Source organism: Somniosus microcephalus, chromosome 1, assembly GCF_052327205.1.
Source record: "Somniosus microcephalus isolate GS21.2 chromosome 1, FLI_Smic_1.0, whole genome shotgun sequence".
NCBI lineage: Eukaryota > Metazoa > Chordata > Chondrichthyes > Squaliformes > Somniosidae > Somniosus > Somniosus microcephalus.
Window position 1 is genome coordinate 4,594,911 of NC_140987.1, and position 25,482 is coordinate 4,620,392.

Here is a 25,482-nt window from a genome sequence, read left to right on the forward strand (position 1 = left end):
AGCATGGGAATGCTGATGGATTGTCGCGCCTACCGTTGCCGATGGTGGAAGAAGCACCTGCAGTGGATCCTGTGGAGATATTCCACTCGACCATAGTCGAATGTCTACCTGTGATGAATGCAAACATAGAAAAGGAAACACAAAATGACCCGACACTCTCCAGGGTCTATGATTTAACGGTGAAGGGATGGCCAGCACATGGTGAACCACTGTTGCCAGCATTCTCGCCGAGAAGAGAACAGCTGTCAGTGTGCCGAGGAATCTTGATGTGTGGATCCAGAGTAGTAATTCCACCCAAATTGAAGGATAGAGTGCTCAATGAGCTTCATGAGGGTCATCTGGGAGGGGTAAAAATGAAGAACTTAGCCAGAGCGTTTGTGTGGTGGCCGGGAATCGATAGAGAAATCGAAGAGATGACCAAGAGCTGTACAGGATGCCAGAAGGTCCAAAACGCCCCACCACAAGCCCCTCTACATCCATGGGAGTGGCCCTCATCTCCATGGCAAAGGGTGCACATTGATTTTGCTGGTCCATTTATGGACTCGATGTTTTTAATTGTGGTGGATGCACATTCAAAGTGGCCAGAGGTAATAAAAATGTCCTCAACCACCACAGAAAAAACTATCACAGTCTTACGAACCATATTCGCCAGAAATGGGCTGCCTGAACAGATTTGCTCCGACAATGGACCACAGTTTGTGTCTGAAGAGTTCCGGAGGTTCTTAAAGAACAATGGTGTTAAGCATTACACATCCGTCCCATATCATCCAGCCACCAATGGATTGGCTGAGAGGTTCGTTCAAACATTCAAGAAGGCTATCAAGGCAATGTGTAATGAAGACATACCCCTACAACACAAGGTGGATAACTTCTTGTTTGCCTACCGGAATGCAACACATGCGGTTACCAACCAAACTCCAGCCATGATGTTCTTCAATCGAAGACTAAGATGCCGCTTGGATTTGGTTAAGCCAAACATCAGAAGAGATGTGGAGAACAGGCAGTTTCAGAATATGAATGAAAGGCCAACCAGGAGTTTTAAGATAGGTCAACCAGTTTTGACCCGGGACTACCGCACAGAGAAATGGCAGCCAGGAACGATCTGCACACGGCAAGGACCTCTAATGTATACCGTGGGCGTTGGAGAGAGCATTGTAAGACGCCATGCTGACCAGATTCTAGAGTCACTGGAAAACGTCAAATCTACACCACGATCCTATACACCTGGTGATGAAACCGAAGTACCAATTGTATCTACCTCAGAATCGGTGATATTGGAAGCAGACGAACCAAACAACGACGTTGATCCCGAATCAACTTTGCCAGAAGAACCTGATACCCCAAAGAGGCGTTATCCGGACAGAATCAGGAGGCCTCCTCAAAGACTGAATTTATAATTGATTAACTTCAGCTAATGTATATAGCAACTGTAATTGTAAATATGTTATTTAATTATTAATCGAATGTTATGTACTGTTTAGCTAAAAGGGGAGGAATTGTAGTGTATGTACCTTGAAGAAGGAACTATATTCTGCAGCCCCTGTATACTGCAGTACCAGTAGTGACCACCCTGTATATAAGCCTGTGAAGTAACTTTGTATAGTAGTTCCAGTTTTATCTCCATTCAGTAAACACCTGTTATAACCAACTTCTGCAGTCCGTGTCTCAATTAAACACGAACGTTACACTAATCTCTTATGCAGGACCTTATCGAAAGCCTTCTGAAAGTCCAAATGCACCACATCCACTGGTTCTCCCTTATCTATTTTACCAGTTACATCCTCAAAAAATTCCAGTAGATTAGTCAAGCACAATTTACCTTTTGTAAATCCATGTTGACTATGTCCGATCCTGTCACTGCTTTCCAAGTGCTTTGCTAATACATCTCTTAAAATGGACTCCAGCATTTTCCCCACTACCGATGTCAGGCTTACCGGTCTGTAATTCCCCGTTTTCTCTCTACCACCTTTTTTGAATAGTGGGGTAACATTAGCTACCCTCCAATCCATGGGAACTGTTCCAGAGTCTATCTGTCCCAGAAGATACAAATGACCCTGACTGGGTTAAAGCATTAAGTCCAAATTGTCACCATGCTGTGACATTTGATGTCTGACAATGTCTGCCGATAAATTCTTCAAACTGCTGGATCTCTGGCTATGCCATCAACCTCCTTACGGTCTGGGAAACCATGGTCCCCTGTTTATAACAAAAAAGAAGCAGAGAATCCATTGTGGCTCTGCTTAAGAGTACAAGGGGTTAATTTGTCAATTCATAATTTCCTTCTGTCACCATGGGGAAATATCCACTTAAATTAGGAAACTTAAATTGAATAATGCCCCATATAAATTTACATCCAGCAATACAAAAGTGGTTGCTGGATCATTGAGGACACCACTGTCAGTGAAAGGGTTAACTCCTTTGCGGGTTTATAAGACGGCGGAGCGAACCATCAGACGCTATTGCCTCACTTCACAGAAATTTAAGAAAACTTTCCCAAAGAACCAAACACATCTTACTTTTTTTCAGTCTTTGTACCTTTTAAAACTTGCAGACAATTTCCTGATGCAATAAATTTCAGTTTCTCCTTCAGTTCCAAATTTTAAAACGTGAGCCACGAAGGCACAAAAACTTTACCAAATTTTTATCCATCCCAAGGAATTAAAAATCGGTTAAAACCAGCAGAAATCGTTACCAACATCAGTATTAATGTTAAACATCCTGTGAACCAATTCTGCTCCAGTGTAAGGTGTCTCCCCTTGTCAGTATGAAAGCCCCATGTCTGGATCTAGAGACCCCCCAACCATTTAAAATGACCAGAATTTCACTGTGGCCACAATGAAAGTCGGGTTTTCACCATTTGATGGGTTAGTTAAACCTCAATAGTTCCAATTTAATTCAGACCAATATTTTATTGACTAAACACAATACCGAACAGATCAAATAAAACAAAACAGCACGTGCTTACAGTAAATGACATCTTTCGTTTTCTCCCTTCAGGACTCTCTCCAGATGGCTGTAATATAAGTGATGAAAAGGCTAGAAACATAGAGACATAGAAGATAGGAGCAGGAGTCGGCCATTCGGCCCCTTGAGCCTGCTCCACCATTCAATGAGATCATGGCTGATCATCCAAACTCAGTACCCTGTCCCTGCCTTCTCCCCATATCCCTTGATCCCTTTAGCCCTAAGAAATATATCTAACTCCTTCTTGAATATATTTAATGAATTAGCCTCAACTGCCTTCTGTGGCAGAGAATTCCACAGGTTCACCACTCTCTGGGTGAAGAAATTCCTCCTCATCTCTGTCCGAAATGGCTTACCCCTTATCCTTAGACTGTGACCCCTGGTTCTGAACCCCCCGACCATCGGGAATATCCTTCCTGAATCTAGTCTGTCCAGTCCTGTTAGAATTTTAAAGTGTGAAACTAAACGGTGAAACAAAACTTTTGTAAAACTTTAATCCAATCACCCCTTTTATTTAAATTCCAGGGAATACAACCCTAGTTTGCGTGAGTTAACCCTTGGAATCCAGGTATCGCTCTGGTAAACCTGCGCTGCACTCCCTCCAAGGCCAATATATCCTTCCTAAGGTGTGGTGCCCAGAACTGCTCCCAGTGCTCCAGGTGTGGTCTAACCAGGGTTTGTACAGCTGCAGCATAACTTCTACCCCCTTGTACTCCAGTCCTCGAGATAGAAAGGACAGCATTCCGTTCGCCTTTTTGATTATTTACTGTACCTGTTCATGACACTTTAATGATCTTTGTACCTGGACCCCACAAGTCTCTTTGGACATCCACTGTCTTTAGCTTTTCACCATTTAGAAAGTACCCTGTTCGATCCTTTTTAGGTCCAAAGTGGACATTGAAATCCATTTGCCACAGTTTTGCCCATTCACTTAATCTATGAATGTCTCTTTGTAATTGTGAGCTTGTATCTACAGTGTCACCATTCTTTGTGTCATTGGCAGACATCCAGTGACAGCATCTTGTTAACATTGAAATTGATTTAAAATAAGACCACGCATCTTTCATTTAAACTGCATAAAGCAATAGCGTTTTTTTTAACTCTAGTCCAATTAAAACAGTGTTTTAAAGCGTTCAAATTCATTTTCGACCAGGCACCATGGCAACCGTAACTGAAGCTTATCTTTTGTAAAACAAATTCTTCTCTGCTTTTCACATTTATATGTGAATCATTGTCCAAATAAATCCACACCAGCATCTTCAACTTAAAATGTAATTCAAAATTTCTCCAAATTCTGGGTGCACAATCTTAAATTGAAATGAACATACTCAACAGATTCACTCTTTCGTGCAACTTAGAAATATTGATCCCTGCAATGGGTTATGATGAAAGTGCCAAAATCTATGTGATATTCTCTGGCCGCGAGCCCAAGAAACATTCACACACACTCTTGGAAATGTTTCCTTTTTTAAAAAATGAAAACAGAACATGTTGAAGACTGTCATAGAATCATAACGGCACAGAAGGAGGCCATTCGGCCCATCGAGTCCGTGCCAGCTCTCTGTAGAGCAATCCAGTCAGTCCCATTCCCCCGCTCTATCCCCGTAGCCCTGCAAGTTTATTTCCCTCAAGTGCCTATCCAGTCTCCCCTTGAAAACATTGAGTGTCTCCGCTTCCACCACTTCCGTCAGCAGTGAATTCCAGGTCATCACCACTCGCTGCGTAAAAAAGTTTTCCCTCACATCCCCCCCTGTATCTCTTGCCCAAAACTTTAAATCTGTGTCCCCTAGTCCTTGTACCATCAACTAGTGGGAACAGCCTTTCCCCGTCTAGCCTATCCAAACCCGTCATAATCTTGTACACCTCTATCAAATCACCCCTCAACCTCCTTTGCTCCAATGAAAACAAATCCAGCTTCTCCAACCTGTCCTTGTAGCTAAGATCCCCCATCCCCGGAACCATTCTGGTAAATCTCCTCTGCACCCCTTCAAGGGCCTTCACATCCTTCCTAAAGTATGGTGACCAGAACTGGACGCAATACTCCAGTTGTGGCCTAACCAGCGCTTTATAAAGGTTCAGCATAACTTCTCTACTTTTGTACTCAATACCTCTATTTATGAAGCCCGAGATCCCATATGCTTTGTTAACCACTCTCTCAATATGTCCCGCCACCTTCAGGGACCTATGCACATTAACTCCCAGGTCCCTCTGTCACTGTACACTCTTTAAAACTGTGCCATTAAGTGTATATTGCCTCTCCCTGTTCCTCCTTCCAAAATGCATCACCTCACACTTCTCTGTATTAAATTCCATCTGCCACTTGTCTGCCCATTCTGCTAGCCTTTCTATGTCCTGTTGCAGTCGATTGGTATCATCCTCACTGTTTGCCAAGCCCCGATTATCGTCACCTATTTCTTTAACTTTGGCTGTGGGCTTTTTAACTTCTTTCTCCTTTTCCTAACCCCTTTTGTTCCACGTCAAGTGTTCAACCCAGGGTTTTTATTAGCTGCTATTTACACCAGGCAATGTCACATCTCGAGGTAAGGCGGCCTGTGGCCCTCTCGTCTGTCGAGGCGTCTGTGTCTGTAGCAATCGAACTTTACTCGGAAACTGAGTTGGGTTTTTCCTATTCCCTCATATTTGGGCAATCAGCCACTGAGTTGGCACAATTCTGAACGGGTCAGATCCCGACTTGCTTCTTTATCTTTGTATTCATACACTACTCGACTTTCCCTGTTTGCTGCCCCTGCTGTGTGCAGGTGTTTGGTAACTATTGGGACCATCTTACCAGACCTGTGTACCCCCCGTACTATCTCCTGTTTTAGACTGGGTATAATCGGCAAAACTCCCTGGATTACCACTGATACTAGAAGTATCACTTTCTCCCTGCTCGACATCAGAGACCGCCACCTTCAGTGGTCCTTCAAACTGTGGGGGCGCTGTCGGGAGGACTGGATCATCCTCGTCATCCTCACTGGATCATCCTCGTCATCCTCACTGGATCATCCTCGTCATCCTCACTGGATCATCCTCGTCATCCTCACTGGATCATCCTCGTCATCCTCACTGGATCATCCTCGTCATCCTCACTGGATCATCCTCGTTATCCTCACTGGATCATCCTCGTCATCCTCACTGGATCATCCTCGTCATCCTCACTGGATCATCCTCGTCATCCTCACTGGATTCCTCCTCATCATCCTCACTGGATTCCTCCTCGTCATCCTCACTGGATTCCTGTGGTAAACCACTGTTGTTATTGTTGTTGTTGTAGTTGCTCTTGTTGCACACTGTTGTGTCTTTGCATGCCTCAGCTGACTCCGCCCACATGCCCGGGTATAAAGGTGACTGCTCTGCAGTCCCCTGCCCTTTTGGATACCAGGCTACCACGAGAGGCATGCTCTGTTCTTTGCTAATAAAAGCCTATTAATTAACTCTCTGTCTTTTATGAGGAATTGATAGTGTATCAACTCCTCCTCGTCATCCTCACTGGATTCCTCCTCGTCATCCTCACTGGATTATCCTCGTCATCCTCACTGGATCATCCTCATCATCCTCACTGGATTCCTCCTTGTCATCCTCACTGGATCATCCTCGTTATCCTCACTGGATCATCCTCGTCATCCTCACTGGATCATCCTCGTCATCCTCACTGGATTATCCTCGTCATCCTCACTGGATTCCTCCTCGTCATCCTCACTGGATTCCTCCTCGTCATCCTCACTGTATTATCCTCGTCATCCTCACTGGATCATCCTCGTCATCCTCACTGGATCATCCTCGTCATCCTCACTGGATCAGCCTCGTCATCCTCACTGGATTCCTCCTCGCCAGTGCCGAAGGACAAGACCACCACTCTAACTTTTAGTTCTTTAATTTTTTCTTGTCCTCTGCTCTTCCCCGTCTCTCCTCTCTCCATCGCCTTACCACCCCCTCTATCCTTGTTTTCCTGCAATAAATTCCATAGTTCTCGATAAGCTATTTTGGTATCATCTAATTTTTCCTGCGTCTTAACTATTGCTTCTGAAGAACTCTGCAGCGTGGGGATAATTGTGTTATTTCTTGGTTGGCGGTTGATCTACATTCTGCCTGTACAGCACCAAGTCCTTTTTCAAGCTCTCTTTCTGCCTGAAGACTCTGAACCTGGCGACTCAGTTTAGTGTATTTCTCGTTCACACTAGTTATTATTTGCACCATTGCCATGATGCAATTGGCCTTTCTTGCTTTCTTAATTTTTTCATTTACATTTTGATTATCGCACTTCATTGTAAGGTCTCTGTAAGGGTCACTGTTACCCTCTTCAAAAGATCCTTCCCTAGTGAGCTTCAGACATAACTTTCTGCCCATCACGTAATAAGCAGCATCCTTGTTGTGACCATTATATTGGCAGGACTGCAATATTTCAGTCAGTTCGATACACTGACTGTTGCTAGGGGGATCTGTAACTCTCTCTCTTCAATGATGTCAATTACTTTTTTTTTGCTCTCTACTGAATGAGTAAAACGTGAACTCTTTTCAGAAGCCGAATTAACTGAGTTTCGCGTATCAACACTACAGTCATATCTTTTAATGTAGTTTCCCAATCTACCTTATCCAACTCGCCCCTCATACCTACGTAGTTTGCTTTGTTTAGATTTAAGACCCTAATTTCGGACTTAACTAAATCAGTCTCAGAGTTTAACATATTATGATCACTCTTCCCTAAAGGCCCCTTTACTACAAGGTTATTAATTAACCCTTTCTCATTACACAATACTAGATCTAAAATAGCCTGTTCCCTAGTTGGTCCCTCAACATACTGATCTAGAAAACTATCTTGTATACATTCCATGAATTTGTTCTCTACACTATTACTGCAAATTTGGTTTGCCCAGTCTATATGTAGATTAAAGTCCCCCATGATTACTGTATTACCCTTGTTACATGCGCCTCTAATTTCTTGATTTATACTGTGATCTACATTACAACTACTGTTTGGGGTCCTATAAACAACTCCCACCAGTGTTTTCTGCCCCTTGCTGTTTCTTAGCTCCACCCAAACTGATTCTACTTCTTGAGGGTGGGGGTGGAGGTGGGGTTGGGGGGTGGGGGAGGAGGAGGGGGGGGGCAATTTGCAGCTAAATAAATTGTCACTTCACAGAGCGAATATTCCCAGACCCAGAGAAGGGACAAAACTGGACACTGCGTAGGTGGGCTTGTGTGGAGGATGGGATGGATGGATGGGATGGACACTGTGATGGGGAGGATGGGATGGACACTGTGATGGGGAGGATGGGATGGACACTGTGATGGGATGGGATGGTTGCTGATGGATATGTTTGTTCTCTTGCTCACAGGAAGGTAACGGCTGTGGCTCGGGAACAGCTGGGGCGTCTGTGGCACACGACCAACATCTACATGCACCCCCACATCAACCAGTACATCGAGCGGCTCAGCTCAATGTTCCCAGAGCCACTGAAGGTAAGGAACCGTGCAGGAGGCGGCCCAGCGACCGAGCGGTCACCACACCACCCACCTTCACAAGGGACAGATTGGAGGGATCCTGTCGAACCCCCTCCTCCCACAGACACCTCCCCCTCTGTGACTCCACCGGCCTGTCGTTTACCCCCTCCTTCCTCCCCCAACCATCCCATTCCTGCCCCACTTTCTATCAGCCCCATTCTTTACCACCTGCACCCCCGCCCGCAGAGGAAACTCTCTAATGTCCACTGTCAATTGTTCATTCCCGGAATGTGGGCATCGCTGGTTAAGGCCAGCATTTATTGCCCATCCCTAATTGCTCTCGAGAAGGTGGTGGTGAGCCGCAGAGGGCAGTTAAGAGTCAAGCACATTGCTGTGGGTCTGGAGTCACATATCGGCCAGACCAGGTAAGGACAGCAGATTTCCTTCCCTAAAAAGACGTCAGTGAACCAGATGGGTTTTTACGACAATCCGGTAGTTTCATGGTCTTTAATCCAGATTTATTTAATTAACTGAATTTAAATTCCCCAGCTGCCGTGGTGGGATTGGAACTCACGTCTAACTGGATCATTAGTCCAGGCTTCTGAATTACTAACCCAGTAACATGACCACTCTGCTACCGTTCCCCTTTTGGTGCCAAGCTTGTTCAGGAGTAGGTGCCTCATGGACCAGATTTATATTCAGGAGCGGTCGAGGTCATGCCCGCCAAAATCATCTCATTTATGGAGCAGATTTTATATTATTAGGTTCGATGTCTGATACACACTTGCAATGTAAACACCTTTGTGTCACGCTGTAGTGACAGGTCCACAACACATGGTGGTGCTGTGCTGCCCCCAGTGTTCCAGCTCCCTCGACCTTTGGCCGGATCCACATCTGGTGACATCCTTAGAATCTCTCGGGTCCCAGTGGGGAGAGTTCTGTCTCCTGGGGGGTGGGGAGAGTTCTGTCCCCTGGGGGGTGGGGAGAGTTCTGTCCCCTGGGGGGTGGGGAGAGTTCTGTCCCCTGGGGGGTGGGGAGAGTTCTGACCCCTGGGGGTGTTGTTAAGCAGCCTGTGTTCTGTTTTCTCAGATTGTTTTCCTGTTGAACAGCGGTTCTGAGGCCAACGACCTCGCCATGCTCCTCGCACGAGTTCACACTCGCAACCACAACCTCATCACCCTCAGGTGATCCCTCGTGTCACCACGACGATGCCAGAGCGACTCGGGGAGAAGCGGGAGGGGGAGAGGGGATTTAGAGGGAGGGGGGGGGGAGGGGAGGAGAGGAGGAGGAAGGGACGGGGCGAGAGAGAGGAGATGGGGAGAGGTATGTGGGGGAGGGGGGTGGAGGGGAGGAGAGGGTGGAGGGGAGGGGAGGAGGGAGGAGGGGAGGGGAGGAGGGTGTGGGGGAGGGGAGGGGTGTGTGGGGGAGGCAGGTGTAGGGGAGGGGGGGAGGGGAAGCTGGAGCTGAGGGCCGGGCTGGATGGCCCAGTGTTTTCCCCCTGGGGCCCGGCCCAGTTCTCCTGATTCTGGTGGCCCATGAGGAAACTGAAGAATTAAATATTCTGGGTATCAAGGCCCCTCCTGGTCCTGGATCCAGCGGGGAGACCAGCACCTCTCCCTGGCTCCGGCCTCAGGGCTCAGGCCTGGGTTTGAATTTGCAGATCAGGCCTGGCTGAGGCCATCGACTCCTGAGCTGAAGATGAAAGAGGAGCCTGTGGCTCAGGGCCCTGAGTGTGAACCTGCAGGAGGGCAGATCGGGGGCAGGGGAGCAGTGGGTAAACCTCCCCACCCGACCCCCGGCCTGACCCTGACCCCCAGCCCGCCCCCCGACCCCCGGCCCGCCCCCCGACCCCCAGCCCGACCCCGACCCCCAGCCCGACCCTGACCCCCAGCCCGACCCTGACCCCCAGCCCGCCCCACCATCCCGACCTGCACCCCCCTTCGCCCACCCGCTTGCCCAGTAACTACCAGCCTTACCCCTGGCAGCGAGCAAGCAAGTTTGAATTTCCCACCTCTCCGATGGACGTCTTACCTCCAGTTTCGAGGGCTGAGGGTGATTTTTTTTATGCGCCACAGAAGGAGGCCTTTCGGCCCATCGTGCCTGTGCCGGCTCTTTGAACGATTCTCTCCAATTACTCTCACTCCCTGCTCTTTCCCCAGAGCCCTGCAAATTTTTCCCCTTTAAGTATTTATCCAATTACTCGAAGCTCCAATTACTCGAAGCTCCAATTATCCAGGCTCGAAGGGCCGAATGGCCGACTCCTGCACCAATCTCTTATGTTCTAAATTCCTCCTGATCGAGGTGTTTAAGATTAAAGGAGTTGAGAGGGTGTAGAGAGAGAAACTGTTTCCTCTGGTGGGGGGAGTCCAGAACAAGGGGGCCGAACCTGAAAATCAGAGCCAGGCCGTTCAGGGGTGATGTCAGGAATCACACAAAGGGTTAATGGAAATCTGGAACTCTCCCCCAGAAAGCTGTGGATGCTGGGGTCAATGGGAGCTTTCAGGACTTGAGATCGAGAGATTGTTGTTGGGTGAGAGAACTGAGGGATATGGAATGGAGTTAGGACAGAGTGGGTGCGCAGGCGGATTGGGAGACGGGTAGGGGAGACGGGGTGAGCGGGGAGACGGGGTGAGCGGGGAGACGGGGTGAGTGGGGAGACGGGGTGAGCGGGGAGACGGAGTGGGTGGTGAGATGGGGAGACGGAGTGAGTGGGGAGACGGAGTGGGCAGGGAGACGGGGGGGAGCGGGGAGACGGGACGGGGAGACGGGGGTGAGCGGGGAGACGGGGAGACGGAGTGGGCAGGGAGACGGGGTGAGTAGGGAGACGGGGAGATGGGGTGGGCGGGGAGACGGGGCGGGGTGGGTGAGCTGCCTGACTCTCAGTGCCTGTGTGGTTTCTCCCCAGCGGAGGTTACCATGGCGCCAGCATCTCCACCATGGCACTGACCTCAATCGCCAGCTGGAAATTTAACATCTCGACTCTGTCTGGGTGTCACCCGGTGAGTGACCTCGATATCCTCACACACTGACTCTCACTGGGGTACAGTTCCACAGACACTGACTCTCACTGGGGTACAGTTCCACAGGCACGGACTCTCACTGGGGTACAGTTCCACAGACACTGACTCTCACTGGGGTACAGTTCCACAGACACTGACTCTCACTGGGGTACAGTTCCACAGACACTGACTCTCACTGGGGTACAGTTCCACAGACACTGACTCTCACTGGGGTACAGTTCCACAGACACTGACTCTCACTGGGGTACAGTTCCACAGACACTGACTCTCACTGGGGTACAGTTCCACAGACACTGACTCTCACTGGGGTACAGTTCCACAGACACTGACTCTCACTGGGGTACAGTTCCACAGGCACTGACACTCACTGGGGTACAGTTCCACAGGCACTGACTCTCACTGGGGTACAGTTCCATAGGCACTGACTCTCACTGGGGTACAGTTCCACAGACATTGACTCTCACTGGGGAACAGTTCCACACACACTGACTCTCACTAGGGTACAGTTCCACACACACTGACTCTCACTGGGGTACAGTTCCTCACACAGTGACTCTCACTGGGGTACAGTTCCTCACACACTGACTGTCCCTGGGGTACAGTTCCACAGACACTGACTCTCACTGGGGTACAGTTCCACAGACACTGACTCTCACTGGGGTACAGTTCCACAGACACTGACTCTCACTGGGGTACAGTTCCACAGACACTGACTCTCACGGGGTACAGTTCCAGAGACACTAACTCTCACTGGGGTACAGTTCCACAGACACTAAGTCTCACTTGGGTACAGTTCCACAGACACTGACTCTCACTGGGGTACAGTTCCACAGACACTGTCTCTCACTGGGGTACAGTTCCACAGACACTGATTCTCACTGGGGTAGAGTTCCACAAACACTGACTCTCACTGGGGTACAGTTCCACAGACACTGACTCTCACTGGGGTACAGTTCCACAGACACTGACTCTCACTGGGGTACAGTTCCACAGACACTGACTCTCACTGGGGTACAGTTCCACAGACACTGACTCTCACTGGGGTACAGTTCCACAGACACTGACTCTCACTGGGGAACAGTTCCACAGACACTGACTCTCACTGGGGTACAGTTCCACAGACACTGACTCTCACTGGGGTACAGTTCCACAGACACTGACTCTCACTGGGGTACAGTTCCACAGACACTGACTCTCACTGGGGTACAGTTCCACAGACACTGACTCTCACTGGGGTACAGTTCCACAGACACTGACTCTCACTGGGGTACAGTACCACAGACACTGACTCTCCCTGGGGTACAGTTCCACAGACACTGACTCTCACTGGGGTACAGTTCCACAGACACTGACTCTCACTGGGGTACAGTTCCACAGACACTGACTCTCACTGGGGTACAGTTCCACAGACACTGACTCTCACTGGGGTACAGTTCCACAGACACTGACTCTCACTGGGGTACAGTTCCAGACACTGACTCTCACTGGGGTACAGTTCCACAGACACTGACTCTCAGTGGGGAACAGTTCCACAGACACTGACTCTCACTGGGGTACAGTACCACAGACACTGACCCTCACTGGGGTACAGTTCCACAGACACTGACTCTCACTGGGGTACAGTTCCACAGACACTGACTCTCACTGGGGTACAGTTCCACAGACACTGACTCTCACTGGGGTACAGTACCACAGACACTGACCCTCACTGGGGTACAGTTCCACAGACACTGACTCTCACTGGGGTACAAGTGTTGGGAGAGGGAGTTAGACACAGGGGCAGTGTCGGGGCTGGGTCAGGTCCTGGTTTAACGGGATTTTCCTTTTCTCAGACCATGTGTCCGGATGTTTTCCGAGGTCCCTGGGGCGGGAGCCACTGTCGGGATTCTCCGGTACAAACCCTTCGCATCTGTAACTGCTCCCCAGGTATCTCCGTCTGTCTGTCTGTTAGTCTGTGTCTCTACTCCTGATATTAATTGAAGTCCGGGGCTATTTTAACTCCCGGACCCTATTACCATAGCACGAGCCCGACTCCTGCCCAACGCTGGTGGGAAAAGCCTGAGGTGGGAGGCGGAGCGAGGGAAGGGGGAGCGGGGGAGGGGTTGAGGGTGCGAGGGGAGCGGAGTGGGGGGAGGGGGAGCAGGGGGGGGAGCGTGGGGAGGGGGAGCGGGGGAGGGGGAGGGGGTGCGAGGGGAGGGGGAGGGTGAGGGGGAGGGGTGCGAGGGGAGCGCGAGGGGAGCAGGAGGGGGAGCGCGAGGGGAGCGGGAGGGGGAGCGAGGGGAGGGGGAGCGAGGGGAGGGGGAGGGGGAGTGAGGGGAGGGGGAGGGGGAGCGAGGGGAGAGGGAGGGGTGCGCGAGGGGAGCGCGAGGGGAGCGGGAGGGGGAGCGCAAGATGAGCGGGAGGGGGAGCGCGGGGGGAGGAGGAGGGGGAGCGAGGGGAAGGGGAGGGGGAGCGAGGGGAGGGGGAGAGGTGCGCGAGGAGGGCGCGAGGGGAGTGGGAGGGGGAGTGCGAGGGGAGTGGGAGGGGGAGTGCAAGGGGAGCGGGAGGGGGAGCGCGGGGGGAGGGGAGCGAGGGGAGGGGGAGCGGTGCGAGGGGAGGGGGAGCGGGGGGAGGGGGAGCGAGGGGAGGAGGAGGGGTGCGAGGGGAGGGGGAGCGGGGGGAGGGGGAGGGAAGCCAGAGATTGGCTGAATTATTGGAGCATGTCCGGTCCCGGGGAGGTGAGGGGATTGGTCGGGCGGGTGCTGGGGGAGGGGTAGCGAGGGGAGGGGGAGCGGGGGAGGGGAGCGGGGGGAGGGGGGAGCGGGAGGAGGGGGAGGTGAGGGGATTGGTCGGGGGGAGGGGGAGGGGGAGCGGGGGGGCGGGGGGTAAATACTTCCCGTCCCGTGAGTGGCCGATGAGCTGAGGTCGGTGAGCTGGGGTCGGTGAGCTGGGACCGGTGAGCTGGGACCGGTGAGCTGGGGCCGGTGAGCTGGGGCCGGTGAGCTGGGGTCGGTGAGCTGAGGCCGGTGAGCTGGGGCCGGTGAGCTGGGGCCGGTGAGCTGGGGTCGGTGAGCTGAGGCCGGTGAGCTGGGGCCGGTGAGCTGGGACCGGTGAGCTGAGGTCGGTGAGCTGAGGTCGGTGAGCTGGGGCCGGTGAGCTGATGTCGGTGAGCTGGGGCCGGTGAGCTGGGGCCGGTGAGCTGGGACCGGTGAGCTGAGGTCGGTGAGCTGAGGTCGGTGAGCTGGGGTCGGTGAGCTGAGGCCGGTGAGCTGGGGCCGGTGAGCTGGGGCCGGTGAGCTGGGGTCGGTGAGCTGAGGCCGGTGAGCTGGGGCCGGTGAGCTGGGACCGGTGAGCTGAGGCCGGTGAGCTGAGGTCGGTGAGCTGGGGTCGGTGAGCTGGGGCCGGTGAGCTGAGGTCGGTGAGCTGGGGTCGGTGAGCTGGGGCCGGTGAGCTGAGGTCGGTGAGCTGGGGTCGGTGAGCTGAGGCCGGTGAGCTGGGGTCGGTGAGCTGGGTCGGTGAGCTGGGGTCGGTGAGCTGGGACCGGTGAGCTGGGGCCGGTGAGCTGGGGTCGGTGAGCTGGGGTCGGTGAGCTGATGTCGGTGAGCTGGGGCCGGTGAGCTGAGGTCGGTGAGCTGATGTCGGTGAGCTGGGGTCGGTGAGCTGGGGCCGGTGAGCTGAGGTCGTTGAGCTGAGGTCGGTGAGCTGGGGTCGGTAAGCTGGGGCCGGTGAGCTGAGGTCGGTGAGCTGATGTCGGTGAGCTGGGGTCGGTGAGCTGGGTCGGTGAGCTGGGGTCGGTGAGCTGATGTCGGTGAGCTGGGACCGGTGAGCTGGGGCCGGTGAGCTGAGGCCGGTGAGCTGATGTCGGTGAGCTGGGTCATTGAGCTGGGACCGGTGAGCTGGGGCCGGTGAGCTGAGGCCGGTGAGCTGATGTCGGTGAGCTGGGTCGTTGAGCTGGGACCGGTGAGCTGGGTCGGTGAGCTGGGTCGGTGAGCTGGGGCCGGTGAGCTGGGGCCGGTGAGCTGATGTCAGTGAGCTGGGGTCGGTGAGCTGGGGTCGGTGAGCTGGGGCCGGTGAGCTGAGGCCGGTGAGCTGGGGCCGGTGAGCTGATGTCGGTGAGCTGAGGTCGGTGAGCTGGGGTCGGTGAGCTGGGGCCGGTGAGCTGGGGCCGGTGAGCTGAGGCCGGTGAGCTGGGTCGGTGAGCTGGGTCGGTGAGCTGGGGTCGGTGAGCTGGGTCGGTGAGCTGGGGTCGGTGAGCTGGGGCCGGTGAGCTGGGTCGGTGAGCTGGGGTCAGTGAGCTGGGGTCGGTGAGCTGGGGCCGGTGAGCTGGGGTCGGTGAGCTGGGGCCGGTGAGCTGGGGCCGGTGAGCTGATGTCGGTGAGCTGAGGTCAGTGAGCTGGGGTCGGTGAGCTGGGGCCGGTGAGCTGGGGCCGGTGAGCTGATGTCGGTGAGCTGAGGTCGGTGAGCTGGGGCCGGTGAGCTGGGGTCGGTGAGCTGAGGTCGGTGAGCTGGGGCCGGTGAGCTGGGTCGGTGAGCTGGGGTCGGTGAGCTGGGGCCGGTGAGCTGGGGCCGGTGAGCTGGGGTCGGTGAGCTGGGGTCGGTGAGCTGAGGCCGGTGAGCTGGGGCCGGTGAGCTGGGTCGGTGAGCTGGGGTCGGTGAGCTGGGGTCGGTGAGCTAAGGTCGGTGAGCTGGGGCCGGTGAGCTGGGTCGGTGAGCTGGGGTCGGTGAACTGGGGTCGGTGAGCTGGGGCCGGTGAGCTGGGGTCGGTGAGCTGGGGTCGGTGAGCTGGGGTCGGTGAGCTGAGGCCGGTGAGCTGATGTCGGTGAGCTGGGTCGGTGAGCTGGGACCGGTGAGCTTGGTCGGTGAGCTGGGTCGGTGAGCTGGGGTCGGTGAGCTGGGGCCGGTGAGCTGAGGTCGGTGAGCTGGGTCGGTGAGCTGGGTCGGTGAGCTGGGGTCGGTGAGCTGGGGCCGGTGAGCTGAGGTCGGTGAGCTGGGTCGGTGAGCTGGGTCGGTGAGCTGGGGTCGGTGAGCTGGGGTCGGTGAGCTGAGGTCGGTGAGCTGGGGTCGGTGAGCTGGGGCCGGTGAGCTGAGGTCGGTGAGCTGGGACCGGTGAGCTGGGACCGGTGAGCTGGGTCCGGTGAGCTGGGGTCGGTGAGCTGAGGTCGGTGAGCTGGGGCCGGTGAGCTGAGGTCGGTGAGCTGGGTCGGTGAGCTGGGTCGGTGAGCTGGGGTCGGCGAGCTGAGGTCGGTGAGCTGGGGCCGGTGAGCTGGGGCCGGTGAGCTGATGTCGGTGAGCTGAGGTCGGTGAGCTGGGGCCGGTGAGCTGGGGTCGGTGAGCTGAGGTCGGTGAGCTGGGGCCGGTGAGCTGGGTCGGTGAGCTGGGGTCGGTGAGCTGGGGCCGGTGAGCTGAGGCCAGTGAGCTGGGGTCGGTGAGCTGAGGCCGGTGAGCTGATGTCGGTGAGCTGGGGCCGGTGAGCTGGGGTCGGTGAGCTGGGGTCGGTGAGCTGAGGCCGGTGAGCTGGGGCCGGTGAGCTGGGTCGGTGAGCTGGGGTCGGTGAGCTGGGGTCGGTGAGCTAAGGTCGGTGAGCTGGGGCCGGTGAGCTGGGTCGGTGAGCTGGGTCGGTGAGCTGGGGTCGGTGAGCTGGGGCCGGTGAGCTGAGGTCGGTGAGCTGGGTCGGTGAGCTGGGTCGGTGAGCTGGGGTCGGTGAGCTGGGGTCGGTGAGCTGAGGTCGGTGAGCTGGGGCCGGTGAGCTGGGGCCGGTGAGCTGATGTCGGTGAGCTGAGGTCGGTGAGCTGGGGCCGGTGAGCTGGGGTCGGTGAGCTGAGGTCGGTGAGCTGGGGCCGGTGAGCTGGGTCGGTGAGCTGGGGTCGGTGAGCTGGGGTCGGTGAGCTGTGGCCGGTGAGCTGAGGCCGGTGAGCTGGGGTCGGTGAGCTGAGGCCGGTGAGCTGATGTCGGTGAGCTGGGGCCGGTGAGCTGGGGCCGGTGAGCTGGGGTCAGTGAGCTGGGTCGGTGAGCTGGGGCCAGTGAGCTCGGGCCGGTGAGCTGAGGTCGGTGAGCTGGGGCCGGTTAGCTGAGGTCGGTGAGCTGATGTCGGTGAGCTGGGGCCGGTGAGCTGAGGCCGATGAGCTGAGGTCGGTGAGCTGAGGACTATGAGCTGAGGTCGGTGAGCTGGGGTCGGTGAGCTGAGGTCGGTGAGCTGGGGTCGGTGAGCTGGGGCCGGTGAGCTGAGGTCGGTGAGCTGGGACCGGTGAGCTGGGGCCGGTGAGCTGGGGTCGGTGAGCTGGGGTCGGTGAGCTGAGGTCGGTGAGCTGGGGCCGGTGAGCTAAGGTCGGTGAGCTGGGTCGGTGAGCTGGGTCGGTGAGCTGGGGTCGGTGAGCTGAGGTCGGTGAGCTGGGGCCGGTGAGCTGGGGCCGGTGAGCTGATGTCGGTGAGCTGAGGTCGGTGAGCTGGGGCCGGTGAGCTGGGGTCGGTGAGCTGAGGTCGGTGAGCTGGGGCCGGTGAGCTGGGTCGGTGAGCTGGGGTCGGTGAGCTGGGGTCGGTGAGCTGGGGCCGGTGAGCTGAGGCCGGTGAGCTGGGGTCGGTGAGCTGAGGCCGGTGAGCTGATGTCGGTGAGCTGGGGCCGGTGAGCTGGGGCCGGTGAGCTGGGGTCAGTGAGCTGGGTCGGTGAGCTGGGGCCAGTGAGCTGGGGCCGGTGAGCTGAGGTCGGTGAGCTGGGGCCGGTTAGCTGAGGTCGGTGAGCTGATGTCGGTGAGCTGGGGCCGGTGAGCTGAGGCCGATGAGCTGAGGTCGGTGAGCTGAGGCCGATGAGCTGAGGTCGGTGAGCTGGGGTCGGTGAGCTGAGGTCGGTGAGCTGGGGTCGGTGAGCTGGGGCCGGTGAGCTGAGGTCGGTGAGCTGGGACCGGTGAGCTGGGGCCGGTGAGCTGGGGTCGGTGAGCTGGGGTTGGTGAGCTGAGGTCGGTGAGCTGGGGCCGGTGAGCTGATGTCGGTGAGCTGGGGTCGGTGAGCTGAGGTCGGTGAGCTGGGGCCGGTGAGCTGGGGCCGGTGAGCTGGGGCCGGTGAGCTGAGGTCGGTGAGCTGGGGCCGGTGAGCTGAGGTCGGTGAGCTGGGTCGGTGAGCTGGAGCCGGTGAGCTGGGGCCGGTGAGCTGAGGTCAGTGAGCTGGGCCGGTGAGCTGGGGTCGGTGAGCTGGGGTCGGTGAGCTGAGGTCGGTGAGCTGAGGTCGGTGAGCTGGGTCGGTGAGCTGGAGCCGGTGAGCTGGGGCCGGTGAGCTGAGGTCGGTGAACTGGGGCCGGTGAGCTGAGGTCGGTGAGCTGAGGTCAGTGAGCTGATGTCGGTGAGCTGGGGCCGGTGAGCTGGGGCCGGTGAGCTGAGGTCGGTGAGCTGGGGCCGGTGAGCTGAGGTCGGTGAGCTGAGGTCGGTGAGCTGGGGCCGGTGAGCTGGGTCGGTGAGCTGGGGCCGGTGAGCTGAGGTCGGTGAGCTGAGGTCGGTGAGCTGAGGTCGGTGAGCTGGGGCCGGTGAGCTGGGGCCGGTGAGCTGGGTCGGTGAGCTGAGGTCGGTGAGCTGGGCCGGTGAGCTGAGGTCGGTGAGCTGGGGCCGGTGAGCTGGGGCCGGTGAGCTGGGTCGGTGAGCTGGGGTCGGTGAGCTGAGGTTGGTGAGCTGGGTCGGTGAGCTGGGTCGGTGAGCTGGGGCCGGTGAGCTGAGGTCGGTGAGCTGGGGCCGGTGAGCTGGGGCCGGTGAGCTGAGGTCGGTGAGCTGGGGCCGATGAGCTGAGGTCGGTGAGCTGAGGTCGGTGAGCTGGGGTCGGTGAGCTGGGGCCGGTGAGCTGGGGCCGGTGAGCTGGGGTCGGTGAGCTGGGGCCGGTGAGCTGGGACCGGTGAGCTGGGGCCGGTGAGCTGGGGCCGGTGAGCTGGGCCGATGAGCTGGGGCCGGTGAGCTGGGGCCGATGAGCTGGGGCCGGTGAGCTGGGGTCGGTGAGCTGGGGTCGGTGAGCTGAGGTCGGTGAGCTGGGGCCGGTGAGCTGATGTCGGTGAGCTGGGGTCGGTGAGCTGAGGTCGGTGAGCTGGGGCCGGTGAGCTGGGTCGGTGAGCTGGAGCCGGTGAGCTGGGGCCGGTGAGCTGAGGTCAGTGAGCTGGGCCGGTGAGCTGGGGTCGGTGAGCTGGGGTCGGTGAGCTGAGGTCGGTGAGCTGAGGTCGGTGAGCTGGGTCGGTGAGCTGGAGCCGGTGAGCTGGGGCCGGTGAGCTGAGGTCGGTGAACTGGGGCCGGTGAGCTGAGGTCGGTGAGCTGAGGTCAGTGAGCTGATGTCGGTGAGCTGGGGCCGGTGAGCTGGGGCCGGTGAGCTGGGCCGATGAGCTGGGGCCGGTGAGCTGGGGCCGATGAGCTGGGGCCGGTGAGCTGGGGCCGGTGAGCTGGGTCGGTGAGCTGAGGTCGGTGAGCTGGGTCGGTGAGCTGGGCCGATGAGCTGGGGCCGGTGAGCTGGGGCCGGTGAGCTGGGTCGGTGAGCTGAGGTCGGTGAGCTGAGGTCGGTGAGCTGGGGTCGGTGAGCTGGGGCCGGTGAGCTGGGGCCGGTGAGCTGGGGCCGGTGAGCTGAGGTCGGTGAGCTGGGGCCGTTGAGCTGAGGTCGGTGAGCTGAGGTCGGTGAGCTGGGGTCGGTGAGCTGGGCCGATGAGCTGGGGCCGGTGAGCTGGGGCCGGTGAGCTGGGGCCGGTGAGCTGAGGTCGGTGAGCTGGGGCCGGTGAGCTGAGGTCGGTGAGCTGAGGTCGGTGAGCTGGGGTCGGTGAGCTGAGGTCGGTGAGCTGAGGCCGGTGAGCTGGGGCCGGTGAGCTGGGGCCGGTGAGCTGGGGTCGGTGAGCTGGGTCGGTGAGCTGAGGTCGGTGAGCTGGGGCCGGTGAGCTGAGGTCGGTGAGCTGGGTCGGTGAGCTGAGGTCGGTGAGCTGGGGTCGGTGAGCTGGGGCCGGTGAGCTGAGGTCGGTGAGCTGGGGTCGGTGAGCTGAGGTCGGTGAGCTGAGGTCGGTGAGCTGGAGCCGGTGAGCTGAGGTCGATGAGCTGGGGCCGGTGAGCTGGGGTCGGTGAGCTGAGCCGGTGAGCTGGGACCGGTGAGCTGGGGCCGGTGAGCTGGGGCCGGTGAGCTGGGGTCGGTGAGCTGAGGTCGGTGAGCTGAGGTCGGTGAGCTGGGGCCGGTGAGCTGAGGCCGGTGAGCTGCGGTCGGTGAGCTGAGGTCGGTGAGCTGGGGCCGGTGAGCTGATGTCGGTGAGCTGGGGCCGGTGAGCTGGGGTCGGTGAGCTGGGGCCGGTGAGCTGAGGCCGGTGAGCTGGGTCGGTGAGCTGAGGTCGGTGAGCTGAGGCCGGTGAGCAGGGACCGGTGAGCTGAGGTCGGTGAGCTGGGGCCGGTGAGCTGGGGCCGGTGAGCTGGGGCCGGTGAGCTGAGTTCGGTGAGCTGGGGCCGGTGAGCTGGGCCGGTGAGCTGGGGCCGGTGAGCTGAGGTCGGTGAGCTGGGGCCGGTGAGCTGAGGCCGGTGAGCAGGGACCGGTGAGCTGGGTCGGTGAGCTGGGTCGGTGAGCTGAGGTCGGTGGGCAGGGACCGGTGAGCTGGGGCCGGTGAGCTGGGACCGGTGAGCTGGGGTCGGTGAGCTGGGACCGGTGAGCTGGGGTCGGTGAGCTGGGGCCGGTTAGCTGAGGTCGGTGAGCTGGGACCGGTGAGCTGGGGTCGGTGAGCTGGGGCCGGTGAGCTGGGGCCGGTGAGCTGAGGCCGGTGAGCAGGGACCGGTGAGCTGGGGCCGGTGAGCTGAGGTCGGTGAGCTGAGGTCGGTGAGCTGGGGCCGGTGAGCTGAGGTCGGTGAGCTGGGCCGGTGAGCTGGGGCCGGTGAGCAGGGACCGGTGAGCTGGGGTCGGTGAGCTGAGGTCGGTGAGCTGGGGCCGGTGAGCTGGGTCGGTGAGCAGGGACCGGTGAGCTGGGGCCGGTGAGCTGGGGTCGGTGAGCTGAGGTCGGTGAGCTGGGGCCGGTGAGCTGGGGTCGGTGAGCTGAGGTCAGTGAGCTGAGGTCGGTGAGCTGGGGCCGGTGAGCTGGGGTCGGTGAGCTGGGGCCGGTGAGCTGAGGTCGGTGAGCTGGGGCCGGTGAGCTGGGACCGGTGAGCTGAGGTCGGTGAGCTGGGGCCGGTGAGCTGAGGTCGGTGAGCTGGGGCCGGTGAGCTGGGGCCGGTGAGCTGGGGTCGGTGAGCTGGGGCCGGTGAGCTGAGGTCGGTGAGCTGAGGTCGGTGAGCTGGGACCGGTGAGCTGAGGTCGGTGAGCTGGGGCCGGTGAGCTGAGGTCGGTGAGCTGGGGCCGGTGAGCTGGGGCCGGTTAGCTGGGGCCGGAGAGCTGGGGTCGGTGAGCTGAGGTCGGTGAGCAGGGACCGGTGAGCTGGGGCCGGTGAGCTGGGGTCGGTGATCTGAGGCCGGTGAGCTGGGGCCGGTGAGCTGGGGTCGGTGAGCTGAGGTCGGTGAGCAGGGACCGGTGAGCTGGGGTCGGTGAGCTGAGGCCGGTGAGCTGGGGCCGGTGAGCTGAGGTCGGTGAGCTGGGGCCGGTGAGCTGGGGTCGGTGAGCTGAGCCGGTGAGCTGGGCCGGTGAGCTGAGGTCGGTGAGCTGAGGTCGGTGAGCTGGGGCCGGTGAGCTGGGGCCGGTGAGCTGAGGTCGGTGAGCTGGGTCGGTGAGCTGGGGTCGGTGAGCTGGGGCCGGTGAGCTGAGGTCGGTGAGCTGAGGTCGGTGAGCTGGGTCGGTGAGCTGGGGTCGGTGAGCTGGGGCCGGTGAGCTGAGGCCGGTGAGCTGGGCTGGTGAGCTGGGGCCGGTGAGCTGGGGCCGGTGAGCTGAGGTCGGTGAGCTGGGGCCGGTGAGCTGGGGCCGGTGAGCTGGGGCCGGTGAGCTGGGGCCGGTGAGCTGAGGCCGGTGAGCTGGGGCCGGTGAGCTGGGGCCGGTGAGCTGAGGTCGGTGAGCTGGGGCCGGTGAGCTGGGGCCGGTGAGCTGAGGCCGGTGAGCTGGGGTCGGTGAGCTGGGGCCGGTGAGCTGAGGTCGGTGAGCTGGGTCGGTGAGCTGGGGCCGGTGAGCTGGGGCCGGTGAGCTGAGGTCGGTGAGCTGGGGTCGGTGAGCTGGGCCGGTGAGCTGGGGCCGGTGAGCTGAGGCCGGTGAGCTGAGGCCGGTGAGCTGAGGCCGGTGAGCTGGGGCTGGTGAGCTGAGGTCGGTGAGCTGGGTCGGTGAGCTGGGGCCGGTGAGCTGGGGTCGGTGAGCTGAGGCCGGTGAGCTGGGCCGGTGAGCTGAGCCGGTGAGCTGAGCCGGTGAGCTGAGCCGGTGAGCTGGGCCGGTGAGCTGGGGCCGGTGAGCTGAGCCGGTGAGCTGGGGCCGGTGAGCAGGGGCCGGTGAGCTGAGCCGGTGAGCTGGGGCCGGTGAGCTGAGGTCGGTGAGCTGGGGCCGGTGAGCAGGGGCCGGTGAGCTGAGCCGGTGAGCAGGGACCGGTGAGCTGGGTCAGTGAGCTGGGCCGGTGAGCTGGGGCCGATGAGCTTGGACCGGTGAGCTGAGGTCGGTGAGCTGAGGTCGGTGAGCTGGGCCGGTGAGCTGAGGTCGGTGAGCTGGGCCGGTGAGCTGGGGCCGGTTAGCTGGGCCGGTGAGCTGGGGCCGGTGAGCTGAGGTCGGTGAGCTGAGGTCGGAAAGCTGGGCCGGTGAGCTGAGGTCGGTGAGCTGGGCCGGTGAGCTGGGGCCGATGAGCTGGGACCGGTGAGCTGAGGTCGGTGAGCTGGGTCGGTGAGCTGGGGTCGGTGAGCTGAGGTCGGTGAGCTGGGCCGGTGAGCTGGGTCGGTGAGCTGGGGTCGGTGAGCTGAGGTCGGTGAGCTGAGCCGGTGAGCTGGGGCCGGTGAGCTGGGGTCGGTGAGCTGGGGTCGGTGAGCTGGGGTCGGTGAGCTGAGGTCGGTGAGCTGAGGTCGGTGAGCTGAGGTCGGTGAGCTGAGGTCGGTGAGCTGAGCCGGTGAGCTGGGGTCGGTGAGCTGAGGTCGGTGAGCTGGGGCCGGTGAGCAGGGACCGGTGAGCAGGGACCGGTGAGCTGAGGCCGGTGAGCTGAGGCCGGTGAGCTGGGGTCGGTGAGCTGGGCCGGTGAGCTGGGCCGGTGAGCTGGGGCCGGTGAGCTGGGGCCGGTGAGCTGAGGTCGGTGAGCTGAGGCCGGTGAGCTGAGCCGGTGAGCTGGGGCCGGTGAGCTGGGGCCGGTGAGCTGGGCCGGTGAGCTGAGCCGGTGAGCTGGGCCGGTGAGCTGAGGTCGGTGAGCTGAGGCCGGTGAGCTGAGCCGGTGAGCTGGGGCCGGTGAGCTGGGGCCGGTGAGCTGGGTCGGTGAGCTGGGGTCGGTGAGCTGGGGTCGGTGAGCTGAGGTCGGTGAGCTGGGGTCGGTGAGCTGAGGCCGGTGAGCTGAGCCGGTGAGCTGAGGCCGGTGAGCTGGGGCCGGTGAGCTGGGGTCGGTGAGCTGGGGCCGGTGAGCTGAGGCCGGTGAGCTGGGGCCGGTGAGCTGGGGTCGGTGAGCTGAGGCCGGTGAGCTGGGGCCGGTGAGCTGGGGTCGGTGAGCTGAGCCGGTGAGCTGAGGCCGGTGAGCTGAGGCCAGTGAGCTGGGGCCGGTGAGCTGGGGTCGGTGAGCTGAGCCGGTGAGCTGAGGTCGGTGAGCTGAAGTCGGTGAGCTGGGGTCGGTGAGCTGAGGCCGGTGAGCTGGGGCCGGTGAGCTGGGGTCGGTGAGCTGAGCCGGTGAGCTGAGGTCGGTGAGCTGAGGTCGGTGAGCTGGGGTCGGTGAGCTGAGGCCGGTGAGCTGGGGTCGGTGAGCTGGGGTCGGTGAGCAGGGACCGGTGAGCTGAGGTCGGTGAGCTGGGGTCGGTGAGCAGGGACCGGTGAGCTGGGGTCGGTGAGCTGAGGTCGGTGAGCTGGGTCGGTGAGCTGGGTCGGTGAGCTGAGGCCGGTGAGCTGAGCCGGTGAGCTGGGGCCGGTGAGCTGGGGTCGGTGAGCTGAGGCCGGTGAGCTGGGGCCGGTGAGCTGGGGTCGGTGAGCTGAGCCGGTGAGCTGGGACCGGTGAGCTGGGGCCGGTGAGCTGGGGCCGGTGAGCTGGGGTCGGTGAGCTGAGGTCGGTGAGCTGAGGTCGGTGAGCTGGGGCCGGTGAGCTGAGGCCGGTGAGCTGCGGTCGGTGAGCTGAGGTCGGTGAGCTGGGGCCGGTGAGCTGATGTCGGTGAGCTGGGGCCGGTGAGCTGGGGTCGGTGAGCTGGGGCCGGTGAGCTGAGGCCGGTGAGCTGGGTCGGTGAGCTGAGGTCGGTGAGCTGAGGCCGGTGAGCAGGGACCGGTGAGCTGAGGTCGGTGAGCTGGGGCCGGTGAGCTGGGGCCGGTGAGCTGGGGCCGGTGAGCTGAGTTCGGTGAGCTGGGGCCGGTGAGCTGGGCCGGTGAGCTGGGGCCGGTGAGCTGAGGTCGGTGAGCTGGGGCCGGTGAGCTGAGGCCGGTGAGCAGGGACCGGTGAGCTGGGTCGGTGAGCTGGGTCGGTGAGCTGAGGTCGGTGGGCAGGGACCGGTGAGCTGGGGCCGGTGAGCTGGGACCGGTGAGCTGGGGTCGGTGAGCTGGGACCGGTGAGCTGGGGTCGGTGAGCTGGGGCCGGTTAGCTGAGGTCGGTGAGCTGGGACCGGTGAGCTGGGGTCGGTGAGCTGGGGCCGGTGAGCTGGGGCCGGTGAGCTGAGGCCGGTGAGCAGGGACCGGTGAGCTGGGGCCGGTGAGCTGAGGTCGGTGAGCTGAGGTCGGTGAGCTGGGGCCGGTGAGCTGAGGTCGGTGAGCTGGGCCGGTGAGCTGGGGCCGGTGAGCAGGGACCGGTGAGCTGGGGTCGGTGAGCTGAGGTCGGTGAGCTGGGGCCGGTGAGCTGGGTCGGTGAGCAGGGACCGGTGAGCTGGGGCCGGTGAGCTGGGGTCGGTGAGCTGAGGTCGGTGAGCTGGGGCCGGTGAGCTGGGGTCGGTGAGCTGAGGTCAGTGAGCTGAGGTCGGTGAGCTGGGGCCGGTGAGCTGGGGTCGGTGAGCTGGGGCCGGTGAGCTGAGGTCGGTGAGCTGGGGCCGGTGAG

The 25,482-nt window shown here is 59.5% G+C and overlaps 1 protein-coding gene across 1 annotated transcript in view; it reads left to right on the forward strand.

The window, feature by feature from the left end:
- Positions 1-25,482, forward strand: part of agxt2 (alanine--glyoxylate aminotransferase 2) — a 96,465-nt gene that overhangs the window by 18,970 nt on the left and 52,013 nt on the right. The window contains exons 2-5 of the mRNA XM_085963422.1: positions 8,301-8,424; positions 9,496-9,590; positions 11,312-11,405; positions 13,259-13,352. Coding sequence (XP_085819548.1) covers positions 8,301-8,424; positions 9,496-9,590; positions 11,312-11,405; positions 13,259-13,352 — 407 coding nt within the window. The remainder of the gene's footprint in view (positions 1-8,300; positions 8,425-9,495; positions 9,591-11,311; positions 11,406-13,258; positions 13,353-25,482) is intronic.